Below are 27,028 nucleotides of genomic sequence, written 5' to 3'. Positions count from 1 at the left end.
GCTTACTCCTTGGAAGGAAAGTTATGACCAACCTAGATAGCACATTCAAAAGCAGAGACATTACTTTGCCAGCAAAGGTTCATCTAGTCAAGGCTATGGTTTTTCCTGTGGTCATGTATGGATGTGAGAGTTGGACTGTGAAGAAGGCTGAGTGCCGAAGAATTGATGCTTTTGAACTGTGGTGTTGGAGAAGACTCTTGAGAGTCCCTTGGACTGCAAGGAGATCCAACCAGTCCATTCTGAAGGAGATCAGCCCTGGGATTTCTTTGGAAGGAATGATTATAAAGCTGAAACTCCAGTACTTTGGCCACCTCAGGCGAAAAGTTGACTCATTGGAAAAGACTGTGATGCTGGGAGGGATTGGGGGCAGGAGGAGAAGGGGACGACAGAGGATGAGACGGCTGGATGGCATCACTGACTCGATGGAAGTGAGTCTGGGTGAACTCTAGGAGTTGGTGATGGACAGGGAGGCCTGGCGTGCTGCGATTCATGGGGTCGCAAAGAGTTGGACATGACTGAGCGACTGAACTGAACTGAACTGATCCTTTTCAAGAGGAAGCTAGTTTTGGTGGCCATTATTCATGTAAAATCTCAAATCCCTCCAATGAGCTTTCAGATAACTGTTATATGCATTAATCTTATGAATCTAAATTAACCAAAAGACTCCATGTTCTATTATTCATTGTTATGGTTATTAGAGAATAATAAATGTTTTTCAGGTATATCTAACATTAACAAACTGGTAAGGTAGATAGGCAAGTAGATAAACAGTGTATAAAAATCTAAACTATAAGAGGGGAACTAAGAGGTATTATTTATATTTCAAGGAGGAATTACTAATTTGCTCTTTTGATGCATTTTCCAATCTTTTCTTTTTTTTAAAAAAAGAATATATTCACCGCTTTTTTAAATAATAATTTTCCAAGTGAGGTTTACTTTTTAAAGCCATATTTAAATTAATGATTGATCTATAATCAACCTGAGTTTCCTACATATGGTCTTCCCAGACGGCATTAATGGTAAAAAATTCAACTGCCAATGCAGGAGACATGGGTTTGATCCCTGGGTCTGGAAGATCCCCTGGAGAAGGAAATGGCAACCCATTCCCGTACTTTTGGCTGGAGAATCCCATGGGCAGAGAAGCCTGGCAGGTCGCAAAGAGTTGGATAAGACTGAGCACACGCATCCACACACACATATCCTACATATAGTGAGAGAGCAAGAAAGAGCAAACCCACTGACAGAGTCTTCTGTGTACCTGCAACTATACTAAGCATTTACCACCATGATCCCATTTACTCCTCAAATAAAAACTGTGATATGAAAAAAAAAAAAAAAGCCAACTGTGATATGTGTTATTATCCCCAGTTTACTTAGGAAAGCACTAAGGCCCAAAGAAGTAATTTAAGAGATTATGAGATTAAGATTATAAAACTAATAAAATTATATAATCAATAGTTGGCTGTGCTTGAATTCAAAGATTCATTTGATTTTAGGTATAACCCAAATGCCTGACTTGACAATTTGAAAAATCAAACCCATTTGAAACAATTTCCTCAATAAAAGAATCACCTACCTTTGAGTGGTTCTAATACTTAATGGATTTTCCAAAACATACTGAAAACTATATGAGATTAGTTGCACAGAATTATGAGCTACACGCCAGTTTTTTCATACATCACCCCACTATACATCTCTGCAAAAAGTATTATGTGTATTAAAATTTAAAATACTGTTTTTCATGATCCTGACCATCATACTCTGTTAAACATGTTCTTCTGTGTTAAACCATCATTAAATTATAAAATCATTAGCATTACTCACTGAACAAAACAAATTAAATGCACTACACATTTTAATACATTATTAAACTTTAAAATCGGGAACAAATCCCTTAAGAAATGCATGGGAGGGGCTGGTAGAGCGCCTTGATGAAAGGAGACTTGACAAACACAGATACTTTGAATCCTCACTCTTTTTTCTTCACCAAAGAGATCTTTATACTTTGAGACAATGGTAAGATTCAGCAAGAGTGGGAAGATTGTTAAAGAAAAGGCAGACTCCTTGGCATTCAAGCATGTCTCAGGCATATCACCGTTAGATTAAAAGTTTATAAAGTATGTAAAAGCAGAGAGCCCAGAAGCAGGCTGCCTTTACAACATCTTCTGCCTGTCCTCCAGTTCGGTTCAGTTCAGTTCAGTCACTCAGTCGTGTCCAACACTTTGCGACCCCATGAATCGCAGCACGCCAGGCCTCCCTGTCCATCACCAACTCCCAGAGATCACTCAAACTCTCGTCCATCGAGTCGGTGATGCCATCCAGCCGTCTCATCCTCTGTCGTCCCCTTCTCCTCCTGCCCCCAATCCCTCCCAGCATCAGAGTCTTTTCCAATGAGTCAACTCTTCGCATGAGGTGGCCAAAGTACTGGAGTTTCAGCCTGTCCTCCAAAGGATATACAAAAGCCCTTTTTTATTCCTTTTTTCTAAAGATTGCTTTGTTGTTGTTGTTGTTCAGTCACCCATTCGTGTCTGACTCTTTGTGACCCCATGGACTGCAGCACGCCAGGCCTCCCTGTCCCTTACCACCTCCCGAAGGTTGTCCAAGTTCATGTCCAGTGTGTCAGTGATGCCATCCAGCCCAAATCATCCTCTGATGCCCTCTTCGCCTTCTACCCTCAATCTTTCAATACAGATTGCTTTATCCCGTGCTACATTTCCATTCCCTGTTACATTTTGGTTTTTCAACCTTTCATAAAAATACTTAAATATTAATATTTGAATGTGAAAAAGAATAATTACATGTATATATACAATGGAACCACACTTGCTGTACACATGAAACTAACACAACCTTGTTAATCAACTCTAATATAAAATAAAAGTTAAAAGAAAGATTTTTAAAAATACTTGAATGTGCTCTATCCATTGCATTTCACACTAGTATGAACCACTCGTGGACAGTCTGAACTTTCTGTATTTCTAGCCTTTCCTTCTCCTCCTCCAAGGCAAGCTGATCTTCTTCCTCCATCTCTCGAATTTTATCCATCTTTGTCCACATCTCCACTTCCATTCCATTGCCCCAGCCAAGTGCACAGGGGAAGGCTTATTTTCCCTGAAGACTGAGATCCAGCTCATCCTGCAAACACTGGGTCAACTGCCACCTCCTCCCTGGGTTGTTCCCAGACCAACAGTGAAGCAGTGCTCTCCCCTTTCTTTCAGAAGTCTGCCAGGAGGTCATGTTCTCCTCATTCTTCTTCACCCATTTTCATCGCTTAGTGTTGTCAATGATGCTGTTCTATGAACACATGCGCTTACTCTTCACCACAATGCATCATTAAAAGCCATACCAGAAAACTGGAAAGCAGACTGTTATCAAGCTTATTCACATTCTTCACTTGGCACCATCCAAGATACTCCAAAAACAAGGAGTGACAATAAGCCACAGTGAGGCCAACAGTGTGAAGCCCAAAAAAAAAAAAAAAAAAATTATATATATATGTATATATATAAAACACTTCTGTATCTTCAAAAAATGGGGGAGAAACTATGGCGTATTTCATAGAATTTTAGGGCTGAAATGAATCTTGGAGCCCGTCAGTGTAGAGGTGGAGACCCTAACGCAAAAGGGGTGAGAAACTTGTCCTGAATTTCAGAGCTGGGATGGGACAGAACAGAACTCGAGCACAGCTCTGCTGACACACAGACCAAAGCTCTTTTTAGGATATTCTACTGCAAAAGAAAAGTGAACGCATCAGTCGCTCAGCCATGTCCAACTCTTTGCGACCTCATGGACTGTAGCCCTCCAGGCTCCTCTGTCCATGGAATTCTACTGTCCTGTTGTAAATGCCTATTAAAAGGGCATACTTAACACACACCAATTATTTAAGGAGCCTTAATTTGCAATAAAGTGTTCAGAGTAAATACAGAATAAAACTACTGAACCATAAATCTAAAACCAATACACTCCTCACAATAAACATTAAACAAACAATAACACAAAAAACGCATGGTAAGCTCCTGGGGAGTAGCAGCCACACCTTTATCCTCGTGGTCACACCTATGCTGTAGGGTACCCCACTGTCCATTGCTAGCCTCCTCTGGCCCGGCACGTGGCTGGGCATTAGAGCTGTAAAATGTATCCAGGGGAAATCTGAACACCTCTTTCTTTCCTCATAAGTCTCCCAGTAGGAGGCCGACATAATCCAAAAATTATCAACCATTGAATTCAAAGATTAATTTGTAGCATCTGAATAATTTGAAGCTGTCACGAAAGACCTGAATTGAGAGGATTTAGAACTAGCATTCTCAAGCCAGGTTGAAGATTGGGTTTTAGGGGGGTGTTGAAAACAACTTCCTTAGACTTCACCAAATGAATCAGAATCTCAGGGATGGGATCTGAGCATCCCTCAATTTTAATTTGATTCATCACTTTAATTCTGATAATTCTGACACACATAATTGAGAACCGTATGTTTGAAGGGGGGAAGTTTCATCACTTGGGTCCTTCCCTTTTTTTCTTTCTGTTTCCTGTCCAATTGGCAAGACTTTTTCAACTGCAAGTGACAAAAACCCACCCTTCTTCGGCTCAGAGGGGAATGTGCTAATGCAACTGAAGTCAGGAGTGACAGGAAGCAGGGATGGGGTGCCTCAGAACATCCCCCTGAGACCTCCTATTTTCTGAGTCCCTCTCTCACTTGATGGCCCCTCTGGCCATCAAATTCCACGGCCAGGCATCATAACCACTCCTGTTCCTCTCACACGACACAGGGCTGTGAGCAGAAACGTAAGCTCTGCTTTCTCCACCCAGAGCCACTGCAGTGAGTGTGGCCAAAGCAAAACCCACCTTCATGCTGATGGCTCTCCCCTTCAGTTTACGACCTCAACCCCAAGTGACCGTGAATCCCGCCACATTGCCCTATTCCACTCACTCCCCCGCTTCTGGATAACAATTCCCACCTTTAACGGATTGGGTAAGGCTGACTTTTAATTTCATGGTTGCAGTCACCATTTGCAGTGATTTTGGAGCCCCTCAAAATACAGTCTGTCACTGTTTTCACTGTTTCCCCACCTATTTGCCATGAAGTGATGGGACTGGATGCCATGATCTTTGTTTTCTGAATGTTGAGTTTTAAGTTAACTTTTTCACTCTCCTCTTTCACTTTCATCAAGAGGCTCATTAGTTCTTTGCTTTCTGCTATAAAGGTGGTGTCATCTGCATATTTGAGGTTATTGACATTTCTCCTGGCAATCCTGATTCCAGCCTGTGCTTCATTCAGCCTGCATTTCACATGTACTCTGCATATAAGTTTAATAAGCAGGGTGAGAAATACGCAACCTTGACACAACCTGATGTGAAGAACTGACTCATTTGAAAAGACCCTGATGCTGGGAAAGACTGAAGGCAGGAGGAGAAGGGAACGACAGAGGATAAGATGGTTGGATGGCATCACCAACTCGATGGAGAGGAGTTTGAGCGAGCTTCCGGAGTTGGTGATGGACAAGGAAGCCTGGTGTGCAGCAGTCCATGGGGTCTCAAAGAGTCAGACATGACTGAGTGACTGAATTGATTGATTAAGGCTAACAGTATGGAGGGCAATCTGCTTTACTGAGATCCACCCACTTAAATATTTATCTCATCCAAAAATAAACCCTTACAGAACCTCTAGAATAGTGTTCAACCACGTATGTGGGCACCGCAGCCTTTCCAAGTTGACGTCGTGGTGGATCTCTCCCGAATGGACCTCTTGTGGAAAAGGAGGGCCGGGTTGGACAGGGGCATTGACCGTTCCTCACAGGATGAGGTAGGAAGGCAGAACGAAGGACTGGGAGCTGATTGGCAGGTGTGTGTGGTGCTGTCTGTGAAAATTCTCTTCAGATAACTTCAGTCCTCTCGAAAAGTAGGAAGCAAGGTTCTCTGATAAGAGTGAATATGGCGGACCAGGTGTCAGGAGGTTGAGAACCAAAGGGAAGGGAAGGCGGGAAACAGAAGTATTACACAATGGCAAATAAAGATGTTACACAATATGGACTTAAGAAAATAGGGAAGTCTGAACTTTGAAGACTGGGACCTATTTGTACATGTCTTCCTAACTCCGCTATAAACTCCCTGGAAGCAAAACTGGTATCTTATTCTGCCGTCTACTTATCTCAGGGTTTCTCACACTTGAAGTCACTGAACAGTGAACACCTGCTTTCCTTTAAGGGCCTGAGCAATGAGACCTTTTCAAACTCACCTGTCTGCCTCCAATACCATTTCTATACCCAGAGGTAAAATAACCTGTGAAAAGTCTTACCTCAAATACGTAGCAGAATTAGAAATTTAACTCTTCTCTTTGGTTCTATAGCCTGAACCATTCTGATATATTGCCACCTGAAGTATTCTGAACAAGTGTAAATGATCAAGTAACTCACTCCCTTCTATTCTGGTTTTGTACCAAGAGTTTCATCCGATTTTTCCTGAAATGGCCTTCCTGTCTCTGCTGTAAGTTCCAGGGACATGCTTTAATTTCCAAATGTCCTTATTCAATCCCTTTCAAACAACTCTCTGCTTTAATTCTCAGAAACAGTGTTGCTTTGAGTCTTCAGGAATGCTATGTTTTTTCATAGCCTTGAACTTACTCTGGGATTCAGGGTCTTGTGATTCCTCTATGTTGGGCCCTGAAACTAGTCTTATAGCTTATACTTGTCAAAGGGGAATTCCTGATAACTGGCTTAGCTCTGACTCAGGTGGAGTCACAGGTCATGCTCTTCATAGTCAGCTCTGTATGTCTGGTTTCTCAGCATTTTGTGAGTCAATAATGACTACAAAGAAAATTGTCCATAGTCATTTAATTCCATATTATGATGAATATTGATTCTTTCCAAGGGAAGTTCTATTTTTAAGTTATTAATGCATTACTTATTAATATATTACTAAATGCACCAGACATTTTCTTCTAAGTGCTGAGAACACAGAGATGAATGAAAAGAAAAGTGATTGTCATACTAGCTGCTGACACACTGACTAGGGAGAGATACATGTTGACAGATAATTATGACACATTGTGAAGTGAATTCTGAAATGCTGGGAGCGGCTCAGGGAGGAGACGGCAAACTCCGCTTGGGAAAGACCTGGAAAATTTCCAGAGAGATGGAGCTTTGACACTGGGACCAAAAGGGCAGAAAGAAAGATGACAACAGAATCAGAAAGAGACATACTGGGACTTCCCTGGTGGTCCAGTGGTTAAGACTTGGCCTTCCAAACAGGGGGTGAGGGTTCAATCCTTGGTCAGGGAACTAAGATCCCACATGCCTTGCAGTCAAAAAACCAAAACATAAAAACAGAAGCAATATTTTAACAAATTTAATAAAGACTTTAAAAGAGGTCCATATTTTTTTTAGAAATATTTTTTAAAAACAGAGAGATGCTGTGTTTGAGGACAGGTACCTTCTGTAGAGCTGAAATACATGTATTTTGGGAATTAATTTGAGAATGTCAAACTCCTGGTAGAATCATATCACTTCCTTAGTGATTATCTCCTCTAACTTCCTCGTTCATAGATGAGAAAACTGAGGCTCAGAGGCAGTGAGAAATGTTATTACACCATTTCCTCTTCTGTGGGATTTCATAAATACCATGATCCCTGTTCTCTCTGAATAAGGATACAGATATACATATACAGGTTATTTTCCTGACCTGCATGCAACAGTAGCATCTTAGTAAATTTGGAAATAGCAGTTGGAAAAAAAATTAAAAAGCTCCCACTGCTCTGTATTCTTCTTCACTCCCAAGGTTTCAGAAACCCTGTGAAAAGTATGCTCTGGATATCATCAAAATTCCAGTCATTTTCTGTCATCCTGTGATAGACAGAAACAATGCTCCTGCAATGTTTCTTGTTTTTCCTTTTATTGATAATGGTCAGTTTCAAGGAAGGGGGTGGATTTGAAAATAAATATATACCTATCACAAAACAGTTAGAAAACTGTCAGTATTCGAAGTTGTTGACAGATCAAGAATGATCAATTTTTACTAGTTGAATAACCTAGTATTATTCTAAATGTATTACCCATGCCATGAGATGGCCTCAAATATGCATCATCCTTAATTACTTAAAGGCCCTCTTTCCCATCACAGAAACACAGTGCTTAAGACTCCAGTTCTGTGTTCTTTTTTATAAGACAGTGACAGTTTTAAAGTCCAAAAACAGACGCTATTTCAGCTGTTGGTTCTATTCGGCCAGCATTTCTTCTCAAATATGACTGTCTTAAAAGAGTACAAATACAGAGTTTCAAACGGGGATTGAGTTATCTTAGTCCCACTAAAGCAGACTGAGAAAACTGACACGAGTCAGTTACTTCGGCGTCTAAAAAGAGGAAAACCTAGCCCTTTAAAAATATTATAGCTGCCTATAAAGTGGAAGGCAATTTTCATCTATCTTGCAAGGCAATGTAATTAAGAACATTTTTACCTAGAAGGCAATGGCACCCCACTCCAGTACTCTTGCCTGGAAAATCCCATGGACGGAGGAGCCTGGTGGGCTGCAGTCCATGGGGTCGCTAAGAGTCGGACACGACTGAGCGACTTCACTTTCACTTTTCACTTTTCACTTTCATGCACTGGAGAAGGAAATGGCAACTCACTCCAGTGTTCTTGCCTGGAGAATCCCAGGGATGGCCGAGCCTGATGGGCTGCCGTCTACGGGGTCGCACAGAATCAGAGAGGACTGAAGCAACTTAGCAGCAGCAGCACACAACTTTATTAACTTATGTTTGGAACTAAAGAAACTGCTTGAGAGTAGATCTCAACATATGGAAAAGCACAAGAACAAATAAAACATGTAGATGCTTCAGGAACAAGACTTTTGTTTGAACATTTTTGAGATCTATGTGTTGTTCTCAAGTTAAGGCAAACACTGCCCAAGGAAGTCGATTGCAGTATCACAGGGTTCAGACATAAGTCATACAAAATGAGAAAGGGCACTGCTAAGATTTGGTCTAGCAATACTATTCTATTATAGATCCACCCTGTAAAAATCAAGCCCAGGCAGAGCTATTTTGTAAAAAAATAAGAAAAATAGAAGAGCTGATTAAATACAAAAGAAGAAACATAATCAGTGAAGAGATGAAACATTAAGGTTGGATCTTTGTCAAATAACATGAGAACTATTTACAGAACTGCTACCCAGAAATTTCATGGCAATGGCACTTCCTCTATTTTCTATGATAGCTTATCTCTAGTAAAAAAAATATACTCAATCCTTGGCTAGGAAACTAACTGCTAAAGTTTTCCTCCTATTTTTGTTTAATTAAGTAGTTGGAAACAATATTCAACATAGCGCAAAGGAACCTGAGTCTACTTGACAAGTAAAATGAGTGAAATCTAAGTAGCACAATCAGACATTAGTCTGCACTAACAAGGCATTAGTCTCTGTCATCTGCAGACTCTTTATTGCTTATGGCTGGGACTCAAACAGCCCTGAGTCACACTGACACTATGACTTTATTCCATGGTCCCTACGAACACTGTAAGATTTGATTTTCTATACCTTTCTTTTTAGGTTGAAACATCTCACCCAAGGAATAAGTTAGAAAAAGCTGTGTGGCGGCTATGTTATTTGCAGTCCAAAGACTCCAACTCCAACCACCAATAGAGTGAGTTCCATCTCCAGTGTCTCCCTGCACGGTAAATCTAGAGATTAAAATAAGAGGGGAAAGTTCTGTAAATACATACGGGAGAATTTCAACAGAGGAAAGAAAAACACTTTTTTGAATCAATTCCTTCAGAAAAATAAAAATTTGAAAGACTTCACTTTTGGATGTATTCCCTTAAATACAAAGAGGCACTTTAACTTCAAAATATGTCCTTTTTTTTTTTTTTTTTAGAATTGCAGTATTAAGCCATGTTGCCATTTGCCCACAGATGTATCAGAGTCACAAGTGCTGTGGTCAGAAGTCTTTCCCCTTCTTCAGTTGACTGGTGATTTCATATGTTCTAGGAATATTTTTATCTTTTGGCATGATGCTCTATACCATATGGTATAACACACTGACAAGCAAAAAGGGTAGAACTAGTTTGAAATATATACACATATATACACACATATATTTATACATTTATATATTCACACACACATACACTGCATGCATAGTGAAAGAAGTTGCATGGATGCCTGCAAAGAAATAAGGGCAAAGTGACACACTCTGCATACAGAACTGAGCTTCTTTGTCCCCGTGGAAAAAGGTCATTCAAAATCCAAAGCAAGACTGAGAGTTCACTACAGGCCTGAAAGCATTCAAGAGACACAACAGAAACCCCTATGCTTTGCTACAGTATCAAGTAATATTTGAACCGCCTGCAACACTTATATCACACAATATTTAATGCTGCTTCTCTAAGTGCAATGGTAACTGCAGCAGCCCCACACAACAAGTTGCAGAATCCATTTAGGAGACAGTGTTAAAATGGGAAATACACCAAACTATCTTTAATGGATTCCAGAGGGTGAAAATATCCTTCATCTCGGGTTTCAGGTTCCTTCAACATGATTTTCCTTCTGAAAACAGTGATCTAGAATCAAATTTTACAATCAAAAGGATTAAGGTATGACACTCAGCCTGATCATTATTCTTCCTGTTAAAAGGTCGTTTTCGTTGTTCAGTCACCCAGTCATGTCTGATTCTGTGACCCCATGGATTGTAGCCCGCCGGGTTCCCCTGTCCATGGGATTTCCCAGGCAAGAATACTGGAGTGGGTTGCCATTTCCTTCTCCAGGGGATCTTCTCCACCCAAGGACCAAACCAGGATGCCCTGCATTAGCAGGCGGATTCTTTACCACTGAGCCAACGTTATTTTCCTTTGGAAAACAGTGATCTTGAATCAGATTTTACAAGTTTTCAAAAAGATTAAGGTGTAACAGCCTGCTCATTGTTCTTGGAATCCTCCAGACAAGAATACTGGAGTGGGTAGCCATTCCCTTCTCCAGGGGATCTTCTCAACTCAGGGATAGAACCAATGTCTCCTGCATGGCAGGCAGATTCTTTACTGTCTGAGCCACCAGGGAAGCCCTGTCAGTAGGTAGGAATCCTGAGAAAACACACAGAGGAAAAGCTTCTTAACAATGATTTCTTGGATAGGACACCAAAAGCACAGGCCACAAAAGCAAAACTGAACAAGCGGGGCCATGCCAAACTCAAGAGCTTCTGCACAGGAAAGGAAACGACTGATAAAATGAAAAAGCAACTGACAGGATGGGAGAAAATATTTGCAAACCATATATCTGACAAAGCATTTACTACTCAATATCTATAGGTAACTCCAACAACTTAATAGCAAAAAAAACAAATAACCTGATTAAAAATGCAAAAAGGAACAGAATAGGTGTTCTTCTAAAGAAGACATACAAATGTCATTCTCTTACAAATGTGAGAAGGTGCTCAACATAACTAATCATCAGAGCAATGCAAATCAAAACTAGAATGAGATATAACCTCACACCTGTAAGGATGACTACTATTAAAGAGAAAAAAGCCAAGTGCTGGCAAAGATGTAAAGGGAACTTTTGTACTGTTGGTGGGGATGTAAGTAAATTGGTACAGTCACTCTAAAAAAACAGAAAGTTCCTCAAAAAATTAAAATTAGAACTACCATATGATCCAACAATTCCACTTCTGTGTATATATCCCCCCAAAATTGAAATAAGGATATGTGTACTTCCCAAAGAGATATGTGCACTTCCATGTTCATTAAAGCATTATTCATAATAGCCCAAGACACAGAAGCAACCTGAATGTTCATCAATGGGCAAACAGATAAAGCAAATGGGGTTTATACATACAATGGATTGTTATTCAGCCTTAAGAAGGAAGCCCTGCCATTTGTGACTACATGAATGAACCTCAGGGAAATGATGTTAAGTCATATAAGCCAAACACAAAAGGATAAATACCATGTCATATTGCTTATATGAGGAATTACAAATAGTCAAACTTGTAGAAGAAGAGGCTAGAATTTGGGTTAACAGGGGTTAGAGGGAGGAGAAAACAGACAGGTATTAGTCAAAAGGTACAAAGTTTCAGTTGCTGCTGCTGCTAAGTCACTTCAGTCGTGTCTGACTCTGTGCGACCCCATAGACAGCAGCCACTAGGCTCCTCTGTGCCTGGGATTCTCCAGGCAAGAACCAGGATAAATAAGTCCTAGAGACCTATTGTACACCATAGTGCCTCTAATTAATATTGTGGTGGTGGTGGCGTTCAGTCGCTAAGTCATGTCCAACTCTTTGTGACCCCATGGACTGCAGCACCCAGGCCCCTTTGTCCTCCACCACCTCCCAGAGTTTGCTCAAGTTCATGTCCATTGTGTTGGTGATGCTATCTCACCATTTCATCCTCTGCTCTGCTGCTCCCTTCTCCTTTTGCCCTCAATCTTTCCCAGCATCAGAGTCTTTTCCAATGAGTTGGCTCTTTGCATCAGGTGGCCAAAATATTGGAGTTTCAGCTTTAGCAGCAGTACTTTCAGTGAATATTCAGGGTTGATTTCTGTTGAGATTGACTGGTTTGATCTCCCTGCAGTCCAAGGGACTCTCAATAGTCTTCTCCAGCACCACAATTCAAAAGTTATTAATTCTTCAGTACTCAGCCTTCTTTAGAGTACAACTCTTACATCCGTACATGACTACTGGAAAAATAGCTTTGACTTATGGACCTGTGTCAGCAAAGTGATGTCTCTGTTTTTTAATATGCTAAGTTGTCATGTATACTTAAAAATTTGCTAAGAGGGTAGATGTAGATACTATGTTAAGTGTTCTTAATAAAGAAAGTAGGTGGGAGAAAACTTTTGTAGATGATGGATTATGTTTATGACACATGCTGTTGTGATGGTTTCATTGATGTATATGCTGTGCTGTCCTTAGTTGCTGAATCGTGTCCAACTCTTTGTGACCTCATGGACTGCAGCCCACCAGGCTCCTCTGACCATGGGGATTCCCCAGGCAAGAATACTGGAGTGGGTAGCCTATCACTTCTCTGGGGGATCTTCCCAACCCAGGAAGCCCTCATTGATGTATAATTATCTCCAAATTCATCAAATCGTAAACATTAAACATATATAGCTTTGTGTATGTCAAAAAAAGGAGAGAGAGAGAGACAGGGTCCTGCATGATCTGTCCTGTTCTCCACTGTCTCTGACAAAGGATGTGGACGCACAGTGGACCTCAATTCCTCTGCTAAGCCATTAAGTGAGGCGGTGCAAAGCCAGTAAACAGAAAAAGGAAAAAGAGATGTTTCCTCACACTGGCCAACAAATGTGACTTTCATACAATCTAATGTAAGAAGGAGACAGTAGACTAGCACTGCCTGTTTTTTTTTCAATCTTAATATATTCTTTTAAAAGTCCAAGTGTACATATTCATATCTTAGTTAAATTTTTATTAGAAATGCTTAAAAGTCATATTAGATCTTAATACTTTCATTCTTAGTCAAGGGTAAGGGCATATGCCAGAACCGTATTACAAGAAAACTTCAAAATAACATGGAAAAAAAAATGCTAAATTAAAAAAAAATGAAGTCAGCACTATGGCTTTGAAACCTAACTGCACTGTATTCTAGCTGTGTGACTTTGGGAACATTATTTCAATGAGACTTACTTTTGTACCCCTATAAAAATGAGGAAAGTTATTCTGAGGGAGGACTCTATTAATTCACTCTACCAATGGCTATAAAGTCCTTGCCTCAGTGTCTCTTAGGCACACAAGAAGTGCTCAGAAGGGTTGGCCGCCATTATTACAAGTCAAACGAATTCTGTAGGAGTGTGTACTCAAAACACAAAAATAGACTGGAAAGTCAGTAATATCGGAGTAGCTGAACATCTCCACCAGGTGACTGTCCATTATCCAAAGATGTTAATCCCTTCACTTCCTGCCCCCAAAGTACAGCCCTGCCAAAATGCTGGGTCACAACTAGACGTGACCAAACAACAACTTTCTGGAATAAAGTGGTCTGGGGACCAGACTTCTAAAGAGCAGCTGATACAAAGCAGAGCTTTCACCAGGGCAATGCTGATTTTCAAAGAGAAAATCTGGTCTCTTTAATATTTACAAGTAATCAGCCCACCATTATTAGCGATCAGGGTACTAAAGACCAAAATGTGTGTGAATCTACGTGATTAACCCAAATCAGGCTCTGCTCTTTCACAAACAAGCTCTGATTTGTTCAACAAAGCACTCTATTCACCAACAGAAGGGAGAGGAACCACAAGCACAGTTATACAAATCCAGTGCCTAGACCTGGAAGTTAACAATACATATTTTTAAATTCTGAATTTTCAGAAGCAGGAAATTTTAGGAATTGACTGCACTCTAGTTGCTATGTTTTCAGTTAGGTTTACACTAAAGAATAATCAAATAATCCAGTGGACTTCCCTGCTGGTCCAATGGTAAAGAATCCACCTGCCAATGCTAGAGACATGGCTTCAATTCTTGATCCAGGAAGATCCCACAAGCTGAGGAGCACCTAAGCCCATGCACCATTATTACTGAGCCTGTGATCTAGAGCCCATGCTCCATAAGAGAGGCTACCGCAATGAGAAGCCCGTGCACCACAATGAGGAGTAGCCCCTACTCGCTGCAACTAGAGAAAACCTGTACAAAGCAATAAAGACCCAGAACAACCAAAAATAAATAAATACAATTTAAAAAATTATCATTGCACTAATATATGTTCTCCATTTATAAATACTCATGCTAGGTAAGCACTCGCTTATGAAATCTTTTTATTAAAGTTGCAGAAAAATCGATACATATTGACATCATTTTTGTATGTAGTTTGTATGTTTTGATATCAATACCTATGACTCTAAAATAGTTATATTGAAATAAATAACAATTACTGCACCAAACCCATTTCCTCATCCTTTATTAAAGTAAGTATTGACCGAGGACCTATTCAGTGTCAGATATTGCGCTTCGTGCAAAAACTAAAGTCAACTTTCAAAGTTTCTTCTTCATTATTATCAATTATTTAGGATACAGTTACGAAGAGAAATGACAATAGACTTAAATCCTGTTATGATTGTACTTTTAATAAAATTTCCATTAATTTTTGTATTAAGCAATTACAGACTTAATGAATCCTCTCCACTTTGCTACAGACCAAAAAAAAAAAAAAAAAGATCCAATCCCAAATACTTCATTGTTGAAAAAAAAATGCCAAAGCCATAAAAATGAGCACTTGGGCCATAAAAATGCATGATATAATAGATGTCACCTTTTCTTATTCGGCAAAGCAGCTTTCTATAATTTTGTCCTTTGCCTTTCACAGAACAGTAACCTGAAGTTGTTTCAGTGGGATTCTACTTTGGATAAAGTACAAAAATATTCTTTTCCAAGAAGCCGTTAATCTTTCCTCTGCAGCCGATGGTGCTCAATTTGGGGGAAACCAGGGACATACAGCATCCTGCCACCCAGGTCCCTTCAACTCCCCCAGATTCTCCCTTTGCTTTCTCCTCCAGGCCACGGGTAGCGGCAAACAGGGATGAACCTCCGTGCTCCCAGCTGGCATCACACTTTCAAAAAATATATTCCTTTCTTTAACCTATCAGTGGGCTCCCCTGGTGGCTCAGTGGTAAAGAATCTGCCTGCCAATGCAGGAGACCCTGATTTGATCCCTGGATCAGGAAGATCCCCTGAAGGAGGAAATGGCAACTCACTCCAGTATTCTTGCCTGGAGAATCCCATGGACAGAGAAGCCTAGCAGGCTACAGTCGATGGGGTCACAAAGAGAGCTGGATATGACTTAGCGACTAAACAGCAACAACAACCTATCAGCATACATTTTAAAAAGTCACTGGTTCAACAACAGGATTAAAAAAATTCAACTTTAATTCATAACTTCAGCTTTTTCTTCCTTTTTCTGGAAACCATTTTTCCCGAGCCTTTATTTTAACAAACATTGTAAACTTTTATGTTAAAGAAAAATGTATACATTTACACATTGTGAGATTTTTAAAGAGAATTTAAGACATATACAAACTTATTTTTTAATTTAAAACTGGGTTTCCGTTGGCACTGGTGTAGGTGAGGGGTTTTTAGTCCCTTGCTCCTGGCTTTGAAGGCTGGGACTAGTTGGTCCAGAAACTCTGGAAACTTCAAGAGAGATCTACTGAGTGTGTTTTGGTTTTTGTTTATTCTCTGCTTTTGGTGACTGGTGTGCCTAACCATGTCTGCAGGAGTGCCGTGGAGCCCTCCCGCCTGCATCCGCCCTCCCGCCTGCATCCGCCCTCCCTGGCATCAAGGATCAGAAGGCCAGGCCAGCCCATCACCAACACTCTGGGCTTCAGGCCTTTCTGCTGAGCAGTTTCAATACAGAAAGTGCATTTCGATTAAAAATAGATATATATTTAAAAGATGCATGGAGTTACACAGATACACAATAAACCTTACTTATGAATTGATGGATAAGGAAGAGAAACATCAATGAATAGCTCATGGTAATCTCCAATTGTTATGTATTAGCAAAGACTGAGTACTTTTTTTATTGTTTTTTTTTTTTTTTTTTTAAGACGTGTTTATTTTTGGTTGCACTGGGTCTTCGTTGCTGGGAGAGACCTTTCTCTAGTTGTGGTGCTTGAGAGCTTTTCTCTAGTTGTGTCAAGTGGGGGCTACTCTCTAGTTGCGATGTGCAGATTTCTCATTGTGGTGGCTTCTCTTGTTGGGGAGCATGGGTTCTAGGAACACGGGCTTCAACAGCTGCAGGGCACGGGCTTAGTTGCTCGGAGGCATGTGGGGTCTTCCCAGACCAGTGGTGGAACCCGTGTCTCCTGGATTGGTAGGAGGACTCTTAACCACTAGATCATCAAAGAAGCCTGATAGAGAGTATTTTTAAATGTTTATCTTCTATCCTGCTCCTCACGGGCAACCAGAAAAGTGACCCCAGTTCCAGTCTTTTCTGCCCTCTGAACTTCCTTGCAAGAAGCTGCTATGTTAGCTTTTTAGGGCCACTATAACAAATTAGCATGAACCTGTGGCTTGCATGTGAGCGAGCTAAGTCATTTCAGTCATGTCTGACTCTTTGCAACCCCATTGCTGTAACCCACCAGGCTCCTCTGTCCATGGGATTCTCCAGGCAAGAATACTGGAGTGGGTTGCCATGCCCTGCCCCAGGGGATCTTCCCAACCTAGGGATCGAACCCATGTCACTTGCTGCATTGGCAGGAGGGTTCTTTACCACTACTACCACCTGGGGCCAGTTGTCCAAAGTGGCTTTCCCCAGGTGTTAGCAGGGTGAGGCTCCATTCTGGAGCCTCTAGAAAGGGCTCTATTTCCTTGCTTATCCAGCTTTAAGAGGTGTCTGCATTCTTTGGCCTTTGTACTCCTTAATCCATCTCCAGAGCAGCAATAGTCAAGTGACTTCCCCTCCTGCCTCACTCTCCCCATTTTAATTTGTGATTGCATTAGGCCCACCAAATAGTTTGGGATCACCACCCGTTTTAAGGTTAGCTGATTAGCAACCTTCATTCAACTCTGCCAAGGAGAAGGCAATGGCACTCCACTCCAGTACTCTTGCCTGGAAAATCCCATGGACAGAGGAGCCTGGTAGGCTGCAGTCCATGGGGTCGGCTAAGAGTCGGACACGACTGAGCGACTTCCCTTTCACTTTTCACTTTCATGCATTGGAGAAGGAAATGGCAACCCATTCCAGTATTCTTGCCTGGAGAATCCTAGGGATGGGGGTGCCTGGTGGGCTGCCGTCTATGGGGTTGCACAGAGTCGGACACAACTGAAGTGACTTAGCAGCAGCAGCAGCAGCAGCAAGGGACTTAGTCATAGGTTCTAGAGATTAAGGTGGGAACAATTTGAGGATTAAGCAGGTATTAGTCTGTCTACCACAGCTATAATGAACCTGGAATCAAAAACCCAGTTCTACCCAGATAGCCCTGCAAACTGGTTCATTTCTCATTGTGCTCATCTCTTCTGAAAAAATAGCTTCACAGCTATCTCATGAACGGTAGGGAAGGTTAAATTAGACAATATGTGCAAAACCAGCTAAGCACAGAGCCTGGTTTGTTCATTTCCATCTTCCCTTACCTTCCTCTCAAAAGTCAGCATCCTAGCGGGGTGAAGAAGGATTTTGGACCCAGGTCCATTATGGCTTCACAGGTTTGTTCCTTGCCTTACACTGCACTTCTTCTACAAGAAAAGTCCCACTAGTAGGGAACACTGAGCTATGGATGATTTTACATACATAATTTTATCCCTCATGACTAAGATAAGCACTTCAAGATTTCACTCTGATAATGATAAGAGATTTATGCTGATCTGGCATAAAGTCTGAATATTCAAAGGCAGCAGTCGTCAACCTTTTTGTCACCAGGGAACCACTTTTACGGAAGACAGTTTTCCCACAGATCAGGGAGGGGCATGGTTTTGGATGATTCATTACAAGTCCATGACATTTATGGTGCGCTTTATTTCTAGTATTATTACATCAGCTCCACCTCAGATCATCAGGCAGTAGATCCCAGAGGTTCAGAACCCCTGTTTAAAGGGATAGCCAGGATTTGTCAGCAGATTTTAATTCCAGTGTTGAGCAATCCTCAGTGTGGATCCTGTCAGCAGTTTGGAACTTCCCAAGAACCAGACAATAGTCTCTTTGAATGACACACAAATAAACAGCAAAGTACTGCATTTTCCAAAACTCAGCTGTTCCTCTAATTACACAGTAGGAACACTATCTTCAGGACCCTTTTTAAAAAGATACAAAATAAGATAGTGATGCAGCCTGAAAGGTCACAAAAGGTAAGAGCAATCCAAGCTCCTTGGCTTAGTAAGGGTAAGTGTAGCAACCTCTAACTGATCAGTCAGTTAATTAGTCAAGGGTCATAGATGTGCCTGGAGAGCGTCTTATCACCTCCTATGTAAAAGTCATACAAATCCACCTGCTGAATCAGCATCCTCGCAAGTACATAATGACTTTGCTTTCAGGTGCCCACATCCTTCTCCCACATTCTGTCATGAGAAAAGGAGAAGGAACAAGAAAACCATCCCCTAATGATGACAACCTAGTTCCTCTCATTCTCTTGGCAGTGGTAACAGTGTGAGGGATCCGGAGCATCAGTGTCTCATCGGGGAGTAATTAAGTAATTAGAAAGAGGAAATAATTGATTTGTGTGCTACAGAGATGTCAACAAACCCACATTTCAAAACAACTCATTATCTACATAACCTTGACATCTTCTAACTTAAAAATAATCAGATTGTTTACATTGACTAAAATTTATCTTAAAATATTTAAATAGGATTTCTTACCAATAAGAGCATTGGGGGTGGGATGGGGGGCGGGATATGTGTGTTACGGGAGAAGAATGAAAAAGGGAAGGAAACTCATTCTACTTTTTTCCTCCTAAAGAGCAACGAGGAGAAAAGTGTTTCTGGGAAATACCAAGGAAACCTGATGTTGCAAGTGAACTGTCTTCCAACTGACTTCACACTTTACAAAACGTGCACTTCACTTCTCATATCTACCTGTGTGGTGGCTGTCACTTCCACTTTCTATTAAGGAAGATGATTCAGTGGTCATTGGACTATGGATCCTTTGAACATCCTGTTGAGGAGGGGAACTCGCTATGACATCGTCCAGAGAATGTCATTCAGTGAGGTGTCCTCTCCTGAGGATTTTTCTCAGCCAGCATGTGTTCAGTTGTGTTCTCAGAATCTAGCGTTCTCCCCTAGACCCTCCAAAAGGTCTCACCCTGCTGACTCCTTGATATCAGCCCAGTAGGACTCTGACCTCTAGGACTAAGAGAGAGTCCCTCTGTGTTGTTTAACATCACTACATCTGGAAGTGATGTGCCGCTGTAAAAACACAGAAGTGGCTTTGGAATTGGGCAATGGGCAGAAGCTAAGAAGAATTTTGAGGAGGATGATAGGAAAAATATAGATTGGACTTTGCTGGTGGTTCAGTGGTTAAGACTCCAAGTCTCCACTGCAGGGTGGCATGGGTTCCAGCCCTGCTAGGGGAACTAAGATCCCACATGCTCAGTGGTGCAGCCAAAATAAGTGAATAAATAAATAAATAAAGTAGTTTTAAAATGAAGTATCAATAATTTGTTCCTCTAAAAAAAATTGATCGCCCTGAATAGATGGCAAGGAGAAATATGAATATCAACAATTCCACTAGTGAGAACTCAGAAAGAATATATATTGATACAATTATCTTAGAGAACACTTACTTTGTCCCAAATAAACTGTAAGTAGAAATACAAACATCAAGGGCACTGCTGCTAGGGCTCAGGTGAAATGAGGAACCTGTTACTGGAAACGGGAGAAAATGGATCTTAATCATATAGCTACACAAAGTTTAGTCACAGCATGTCTTGCAGTTATGTGGAAAGTAGATTTCGTAAACAGTGAATTTGGCTATTTAGCTGGGGAGATTTTTAAGCAAAGTGTTGAAAGGACAGACTGGTCTCTTCTTGCTGCTTATATGAAAGTGTGAGAGGAAAGATACAGATTAAGGGAAAACTGTTAAGCATTGTACAAAGGACACAGGAATTAATTTGGGGAAAATTCTCAGCCTAATCCAGATTGCAAGAGACCCTAAAACTAGAAGATTCACTGACAGGAAAGAGTGCTCCGAAGGGAAAGTCAAGGATGTGGCTGGACAATTTTTGCTAGTGCCTGGGAAGAATCAGGGCTTCCCTGCATGCAGGAGATGTGGGTTCCATCCCTGGGTCAGGAAGATCCCCTGGAGAAGGGCTCAGTAACTCACTCCAGTATTTTTGCCTGGAGAATCCCATGGACAGAGAAGCCTGGTGGGCTACAGTCCGTAGGGTCACAGATAATCAAACACAACTGAAGCGACTTAGCACGAACATAGGGGAAGAGTCAAAGGTTGACATGTTCAGTCATACACGTTCATTCATATATAATTAGTCAGTCATCGAAAATGTTAGGAACGTGACTCATGTTTGCCCTCAGGCATCTCAGAAGAAGCCAGGAATATAAACGGGGTTACCCAGAGAATATCTGTGGAAAAGCCTCTTGTCTGATGGAGTAAATCGCTATGACATACATGGGAGACCCACAAGGTTCTTGGGAATTTTTGTCCTAGCACAGATCATACCCAGAGGCCTACACCTGATTTAGATGATTGAAATAATGAAACTTGGGACTTCTAAGCTGATGAAATTTAGATGAGATTTTGAGCTTTGATTTGATGCTGTAATTGGTAGAGAATTTTATGGATGTTGTGATAGGGTGGTTATATTTTGCATGTAAAATGGGCATAGATCTCTGGAGGTCAGAAGGAGCACTGTGATAGGAAAAATAGCATCCCCCAAAGATGTCCATGTGTTAATTCCTAAAACCAAAGATGTCCATGTCTTAATCCTTAATCCCTAACCTCAGTATGTTATCTAACATGGCAAAAAGGACTTTGCCCATGTAACTGAATTAAGGACTTTCAGATGGGAAGATTATCCTGGGTGGTTCAATATAGTCACAAAGGTTCTCAGAAGAAAGGAGTGTCAGAATAGGAAAAAAGAGATTTGAGTTCTGGTGGCCTATAGAAGCTAGAAGAAGGAAGGAGATGGATTCTCTTGTCGATCCACCATAAGGAATGCGGCCTACCAACACCTTGACTGGTCAGTAACACCCATTTTCAGACTTCTCATATTCCGAACTGTAAGATTAAAAAATCTGTGTTACACATGTAAAGATCCTGCATGTTGCAACTAAGACCTGGCGTAATCAGATAAATAAATATTTTAAAAATCTGTTACTGCCCTCTCCCTAAGACGTTTTCTATAAACACTTTCCCCTATTGATTATAAAGCTTTTAATATGGTTTTATGTGTCCTCTTCAGGAAACATGATATTTAGTGCCACTTTTATCTCATTTACAACAATTTAACAATTTTATATTTATTTTATATTTTTTGGTAGGACTGATTTTTGTCCTTTTTACAGGGGATGGGGAAGTAGAGAAAGAACAACAGAGATGTGTTTGTTTTCAACTCTGTCTTGCTACACAGACTCTGAATTTATATGATGTTGTCTTCTAAAATACATTGGAAAGTATCTGTATTTAAGTCTGTTATTAGTAGACAGTGATTTTTTTTAAAATGTAGCTAATTATTGGACAAAAACACATATCACATATTATTAATGATGTTCTGGAAATGAACTGGATTTCCTAGCACCACTCAAATCATATCTTCTAAGTTAGAATCCTACCACTACCACTGATCCAGAATGCTGGTTCTTTGAAAAAGAAAAAATGACTAAAAACATTTTAAAATAATTTTTCAAAGTTTTATTTAAATGTATTGCTTATTTTGTATTATGAAAGAAAGGCATATGTATTTTGACAATTTGAAAATATACGCATAAAATAGGAGATAAAAAATCATCCCACAAAAAGAAATCACCTAGATATAAGCAGTGTTAGAAATCTGGGTTTAGGTTCTTGTTAATGATGAAGTAGGACTTCTTAGGTGGCTCAGTGGTAAAGAACCTGCCTGCCAATGCAGGAGATATGAGTTCAATCCCTGGATCAGGAAGATCCACTGAAGAAGGAATGGCAACCCTCTCCAGTATTCTTGTCTGGGAAATTCCATGGACGGAGAGAAGCCCGGTGGGTCACAAAGAGTCAGACACAGCAAGAATGGTGAAGTAGCTTAAAATAACCTAACATTTTCACAGATAATAAAATACAAAACAAACAAACAAAAAAAAATGTTTTAAATGCGCTAAAGAACAAGCAAAAGAAGGAAGACGCTGAAGGGAAGTGACCCCTTAAAGAACAGACTCATAATGAATTAGGTCCAGGGTACACAGCATTTCCTCTGATACATCTGCAAGAGGGAGAGACAGCTGAAACTCAAGCAAAATGCTACAATATTACTGATCGAGGTGTCAGAGCTTGGGGTTGGAAGTGGGTGTAAATCCAGAAGAGAAACCTAGAAAAATATGCATATAATCACCCCTCAAATTGTTGGCCAAACTCAGAAGTATGGATCTGTGGAGGAGATTTCAAAGAGCCCTTTGGAAGGAATCAGTTGGAAGATTCAAAGAACTGAGCCGAGATTTCAGGTGCTGGCCACTGCTGGGGAGACTAGAGTTTAGGGTTTGAATCCTATCAAAGAAAAGATGCTTAGAAAATACCCTGAGATTTCCATGTGTGTGTTAGTCACTCAGTCATGTCCGACTCTTTGCGACCCCATGGACTGTAGCCCACCAGGCTCCTCTGTCCATTGGATTTCCCTGGCAATCCCATTGGAAGTGGATTTCCCAGTATATGGAGCTTTTCATAGACTTTATAAAAAAATAAAGCTAAGCTTCCCCAAGTTCAAGAGAAATACATCTGCACTCTAAAACAAAATTCAACACTCTTCAAGGGAAGATAAACATTCAGAATCTAGAAAGCTGGGTTTATAAACCAACACACCGGCCACATCTGATACAAGTGAAGATATAGAGCAACTGGAACTCTTGTATAGTATGTACTGGTGGAAGTGTTACAAACAGTATACTTTGGAAAAGTGGCATTTTCCAAGATAGTTATAAGTCTTTACCCCATGACCCATCGATCTTCTCAAAGGTTTCAGGATTTTAACCCAAGAAATAACTAAATACATGCCCACAGAGTCTTATAAAAGAATGTTTGTACGTGCATGCTCAGTCACTTCAGTGGTATCCAACTCTTTTGTGACCCCATGGACTATAGCCTGCCAAGTTCCTCTGTCTGAGATTTCCCAGGCAAGAATACTGGACTGGTTGCCATTTCCTTCTCCAGGAGGTCTTCCCCATCCAAAGATCAAACCTGAGTCTCCTGCTTAGCAGGCAGACTCTTTACCAGTGAGCTGCCTGGAAAGCCCCTTCCCATACATAGAAAAGAACTAAAATCATTAACTTGAGATGTCTATTTTTTTGTGATTAGCAGTAACCCTTTGATGTACATGGATTTTTTTCCCCCCAGCAAAAACATGGTTCAATGACGTCCAGCCAAAGACCACTGGGAACAGTGGTCTGACTCCTCCCTTGCCTTTTCGGAACAGTTCCTTAGAGCTATGTGAAAGGCTGTCTGTTGGGCTATATAGTTTTCAAAAGGTTCCAGATACAACATAACTCATAACTTTAGGTTGTGCACTTCTCTTCAGTTGACAATAGCTATGGCACTTCACTCTTCTGCTGAGCAAAAATGAAGCCATTACTACTCAAACATTTGATTAAGTGATCAAAGAAAGCCACTCCATGACTATTACAAAGTCAAAAATGAGATCAATCCATAATCACATCTAAATATTGACAGAAATCACTGTCTAAATCAATAAAATGACCACATATCCCCCAAACATTACTAATTCTAGTGTCTGTTGCTTTTTCACTAATTACTGATTCAGCCTTAATGCATTCCTTTTGCCTCATCAAGGAGACTTATCAAGGTGTCCAATCACAGACTAGCCTCGACCATCTGAGAGTATCTTACCAACAGAGCAAAACCTTGCTTCCTTGAACTGTCCCCAAAATCACATAACACAACCCAAATCCCATAAATAGGTCCTTTCTAACACTCTTAGCCAGAACGAATGGTGTGTGTTCTTTCTCATAGCGATAAGCAATAATTCAACTCATTCCACTAAAGATGTGTTCCCAGTGGTCTTTGGCTGGATGTCATTGAACCATGTACATGAACATATTCTGTTTTGTAAGTTTGTTCACTTACTGTATCTTGAATGTAGATTTCTATGTCTTCATCATGGCTACATAAGTTTCTATGACTCCAATATGCAATAATTTTTTAAACTAAAACAGTATTTTTTGGAAAACAGTTTTTTTCTAATGCCTCACTGTTATAAGAAGCCCTAATGAGCACTGTGCTAATTAAATCTTTAAGGACCTTCATGATTACTTCACCAGGAGAAATTCCTTTAAATAAAATTACTGGAATTATTGCCTCAAGAGATATGAAACATAATATTACATTGCACTCTCACCTGAATATAAAACCTTAGGAGCTACTACTGTAGGACAGACAGTGTTTAAATCCACTTCAAACAGGCTAGATGTCCATCAACTCTCAGTTTCACTCATCAATTCTGTGTTGTGCTGTGTGCCGTGCTTAGTCGCTCAGTTGTGTCCGACTCTTTGCAACAATCCCCATGGACTGTAGTCCACCAGCTCCTCTGTCCATGGGGATTCTCCAGGCAAGAATACTGGAGTTGCCATGCTCTCCTCAACAGAATCTTCCCAACACAGGGATCAAACCCAGGTCTCCCACATCGCAGGAGGATTCTCTGTCTTATCAACTCTGATGGTCCTTTGTCCTCAACAAACTAGACTTCTCATCAGCTTCTGACACAGATAACTCCCTTACCTGTTTAAACATCTTTCTATCTAGTTTCCAGGATACCACATTCACTTGGTTTTCTTCCCATGCCATTGGCCACTCCTTCTCAGTCTTCTTTGGTGATCTTCTGCCTGGCTCTTCAATAAGAAGAATGCCCTGGGACCCCTGCTTCTTCATCATTCTTCCACAAGGTGACCAATCTTACTCATGACTTTATGTTCCATTTTCATATTTGTGACTTTTATAATTAAATATCCTCCCTGGACCTTGCCACCAAGCACCAGAAACAGACTTCTCTTCTGATCTAATATGTCCCCAACAAAATCATTGATTTCCCCAACTTCCCCACCTGACCGAGATCCACCCAGATGATCAGACAAAAAACAAGGGAGAGGAAAAAAAGCTACAAAGAACCTAGTGGTATGAAAAAGTGACGCAACAAGAAAATAGATTTCAAAGTGAGTGCTTGTATGTTCCATTCTCCTTCCCCTTTTCAAATCAGATAACCAAGTGACGCACTTCTGGGTTTTGTTGTTGTTAATATGCTGTTCTTTCTCTTCTAATAAAAATAACAGAATAAGTGTATAAAATACACACTACAAGCTCACTGCTGTGCTTAGTCGTTCAGTCGTGTGGGACTCTGCACACTCTTTGTGGGACCCATGTACTGCAGACCACCAGGTTCCTCTGTCCATGGGATTCTCCAGGCAAGAATACTGGAGTGGGTTGCTATGCCCTCCTTCAGGGGACCATTCCCAACCCAGGGATTGAACCCAGGTCTCCCCAAACGCAGGCGTATTCTTTACAGTCTGAGCCGCCAGGGAAGCCCAAGAAACCAAAGTGGGTAGCCTATCCCTTCTCCTGGGGATCTTCCCCAACCAGGAATCGAACCCGAGTCTCCTGCACTGCAGGTAGATTCCTTACCAGCTGAGATACCAGGGAAGCCCCTGCAAGCTCACTGAGTACCCACAAAAATAGGGGTTACTATTTTTTTTTTTTTTCCAGATGCCGGCCAGTGGTAAACAGACCCAGAGAGGCAGCCAGAGTACTGCTCATACCATACACTGGGATTTTCCTAAAACATTTCACTTTTAACAAAATGAAATGAAACAGAATTCCCCTCCTGGGATACCTCGCAGGCTAGGCCATAAAGCATCAACTCACTGCAGCAAGGCACCAAAACGTGTCTGGAAACATGCGTGACACCTAGTGTGTAATACCGCAAACCCAGGGCTGACTACAACCGAGCCTGGAGCAGCGAATCGAATTCGAATTCGGTGCCCACGCTGTAAAAAGGTCTGCGCGTGCCTGAGAGAAAGGCAGGGGAAGCTTTGTGTTAACACCCGACCCCCAGAGACGCCGGCGTGCCCCCAAGTTGTGAGCCCGCGCGCCGGGATGGTGGAGGGCGGTCTGGGCCCAGGACGCATGCGTGGCCCGGGCTGGCGCGGGGTCGTCGGGGCGCTTACCTGGTGCGCCGCGCATTCAGGCACAAGACCAGCAGCAGCAGGGCCGCGGCGAGGGCCAGGCCCGGGTAGCCGAGCGACCGCGTCAGCCACGGCTCCGGCCAGAAGCCGCCCATGCCCGCGCTCATGTCTTCCGCTGTCCCGACTGCGCGCAGATCAGGGTAGCCGGGGTCTCTTTCCGAGCGGCGCGGCTCCGCGACTCTGCAAGGGCCCAGGAGGCTGACCAGGCCGTGGCGCCGCCTGGAT

General features: G+C 41.4%; 1 protein-coding gene across 1 annotated transcript in view; it reads right to left on the bottom strand.

Annotated features, from left to right (window-relative positions):
- LOC104994819 (25-hydroxycholesterol 7-alpha-hydroxylase) overlaps positions 1–27,022 on the bottom strand; it is a 175,798-nt gene extending 148,776 nt beyond the window's left edge. Inside the window, exon 1 of the mRNA XM_010848485.1 lies at positions 26,786–27,022. Within this exon, the coding sequence (XP_010846787.1) occupies positions 26,786–26,910 (125 nt within the window). The 5' untranslated portion in view covers positions 26,911–27,022. The remainder of the gene's footprint in view (positions 1–26,785) is intronic.
- Positions 27,023–27,028: the final 6 nt, after the last annotated feature.

This window comes from Bison bison, unplaced genomic scaffold (assembly GCF_000754665.1).
Source record: "Bison bison bison isolate TAMUID 2011002044 unplaced genomic scaffold, Bison_UMD1.0 scf7180017864267, whole genome shotgun sequence".
Classification (NCBI taxonomy): domain Eukaryota; kingdom Metazoa; phylum Chordata; class Mammalia; order Artiodactyla; family Bovidae; genus Bison; species Bison bison.
This window is presented reverse-complemented; position numbering and strand designations above follow the sequence as displayed.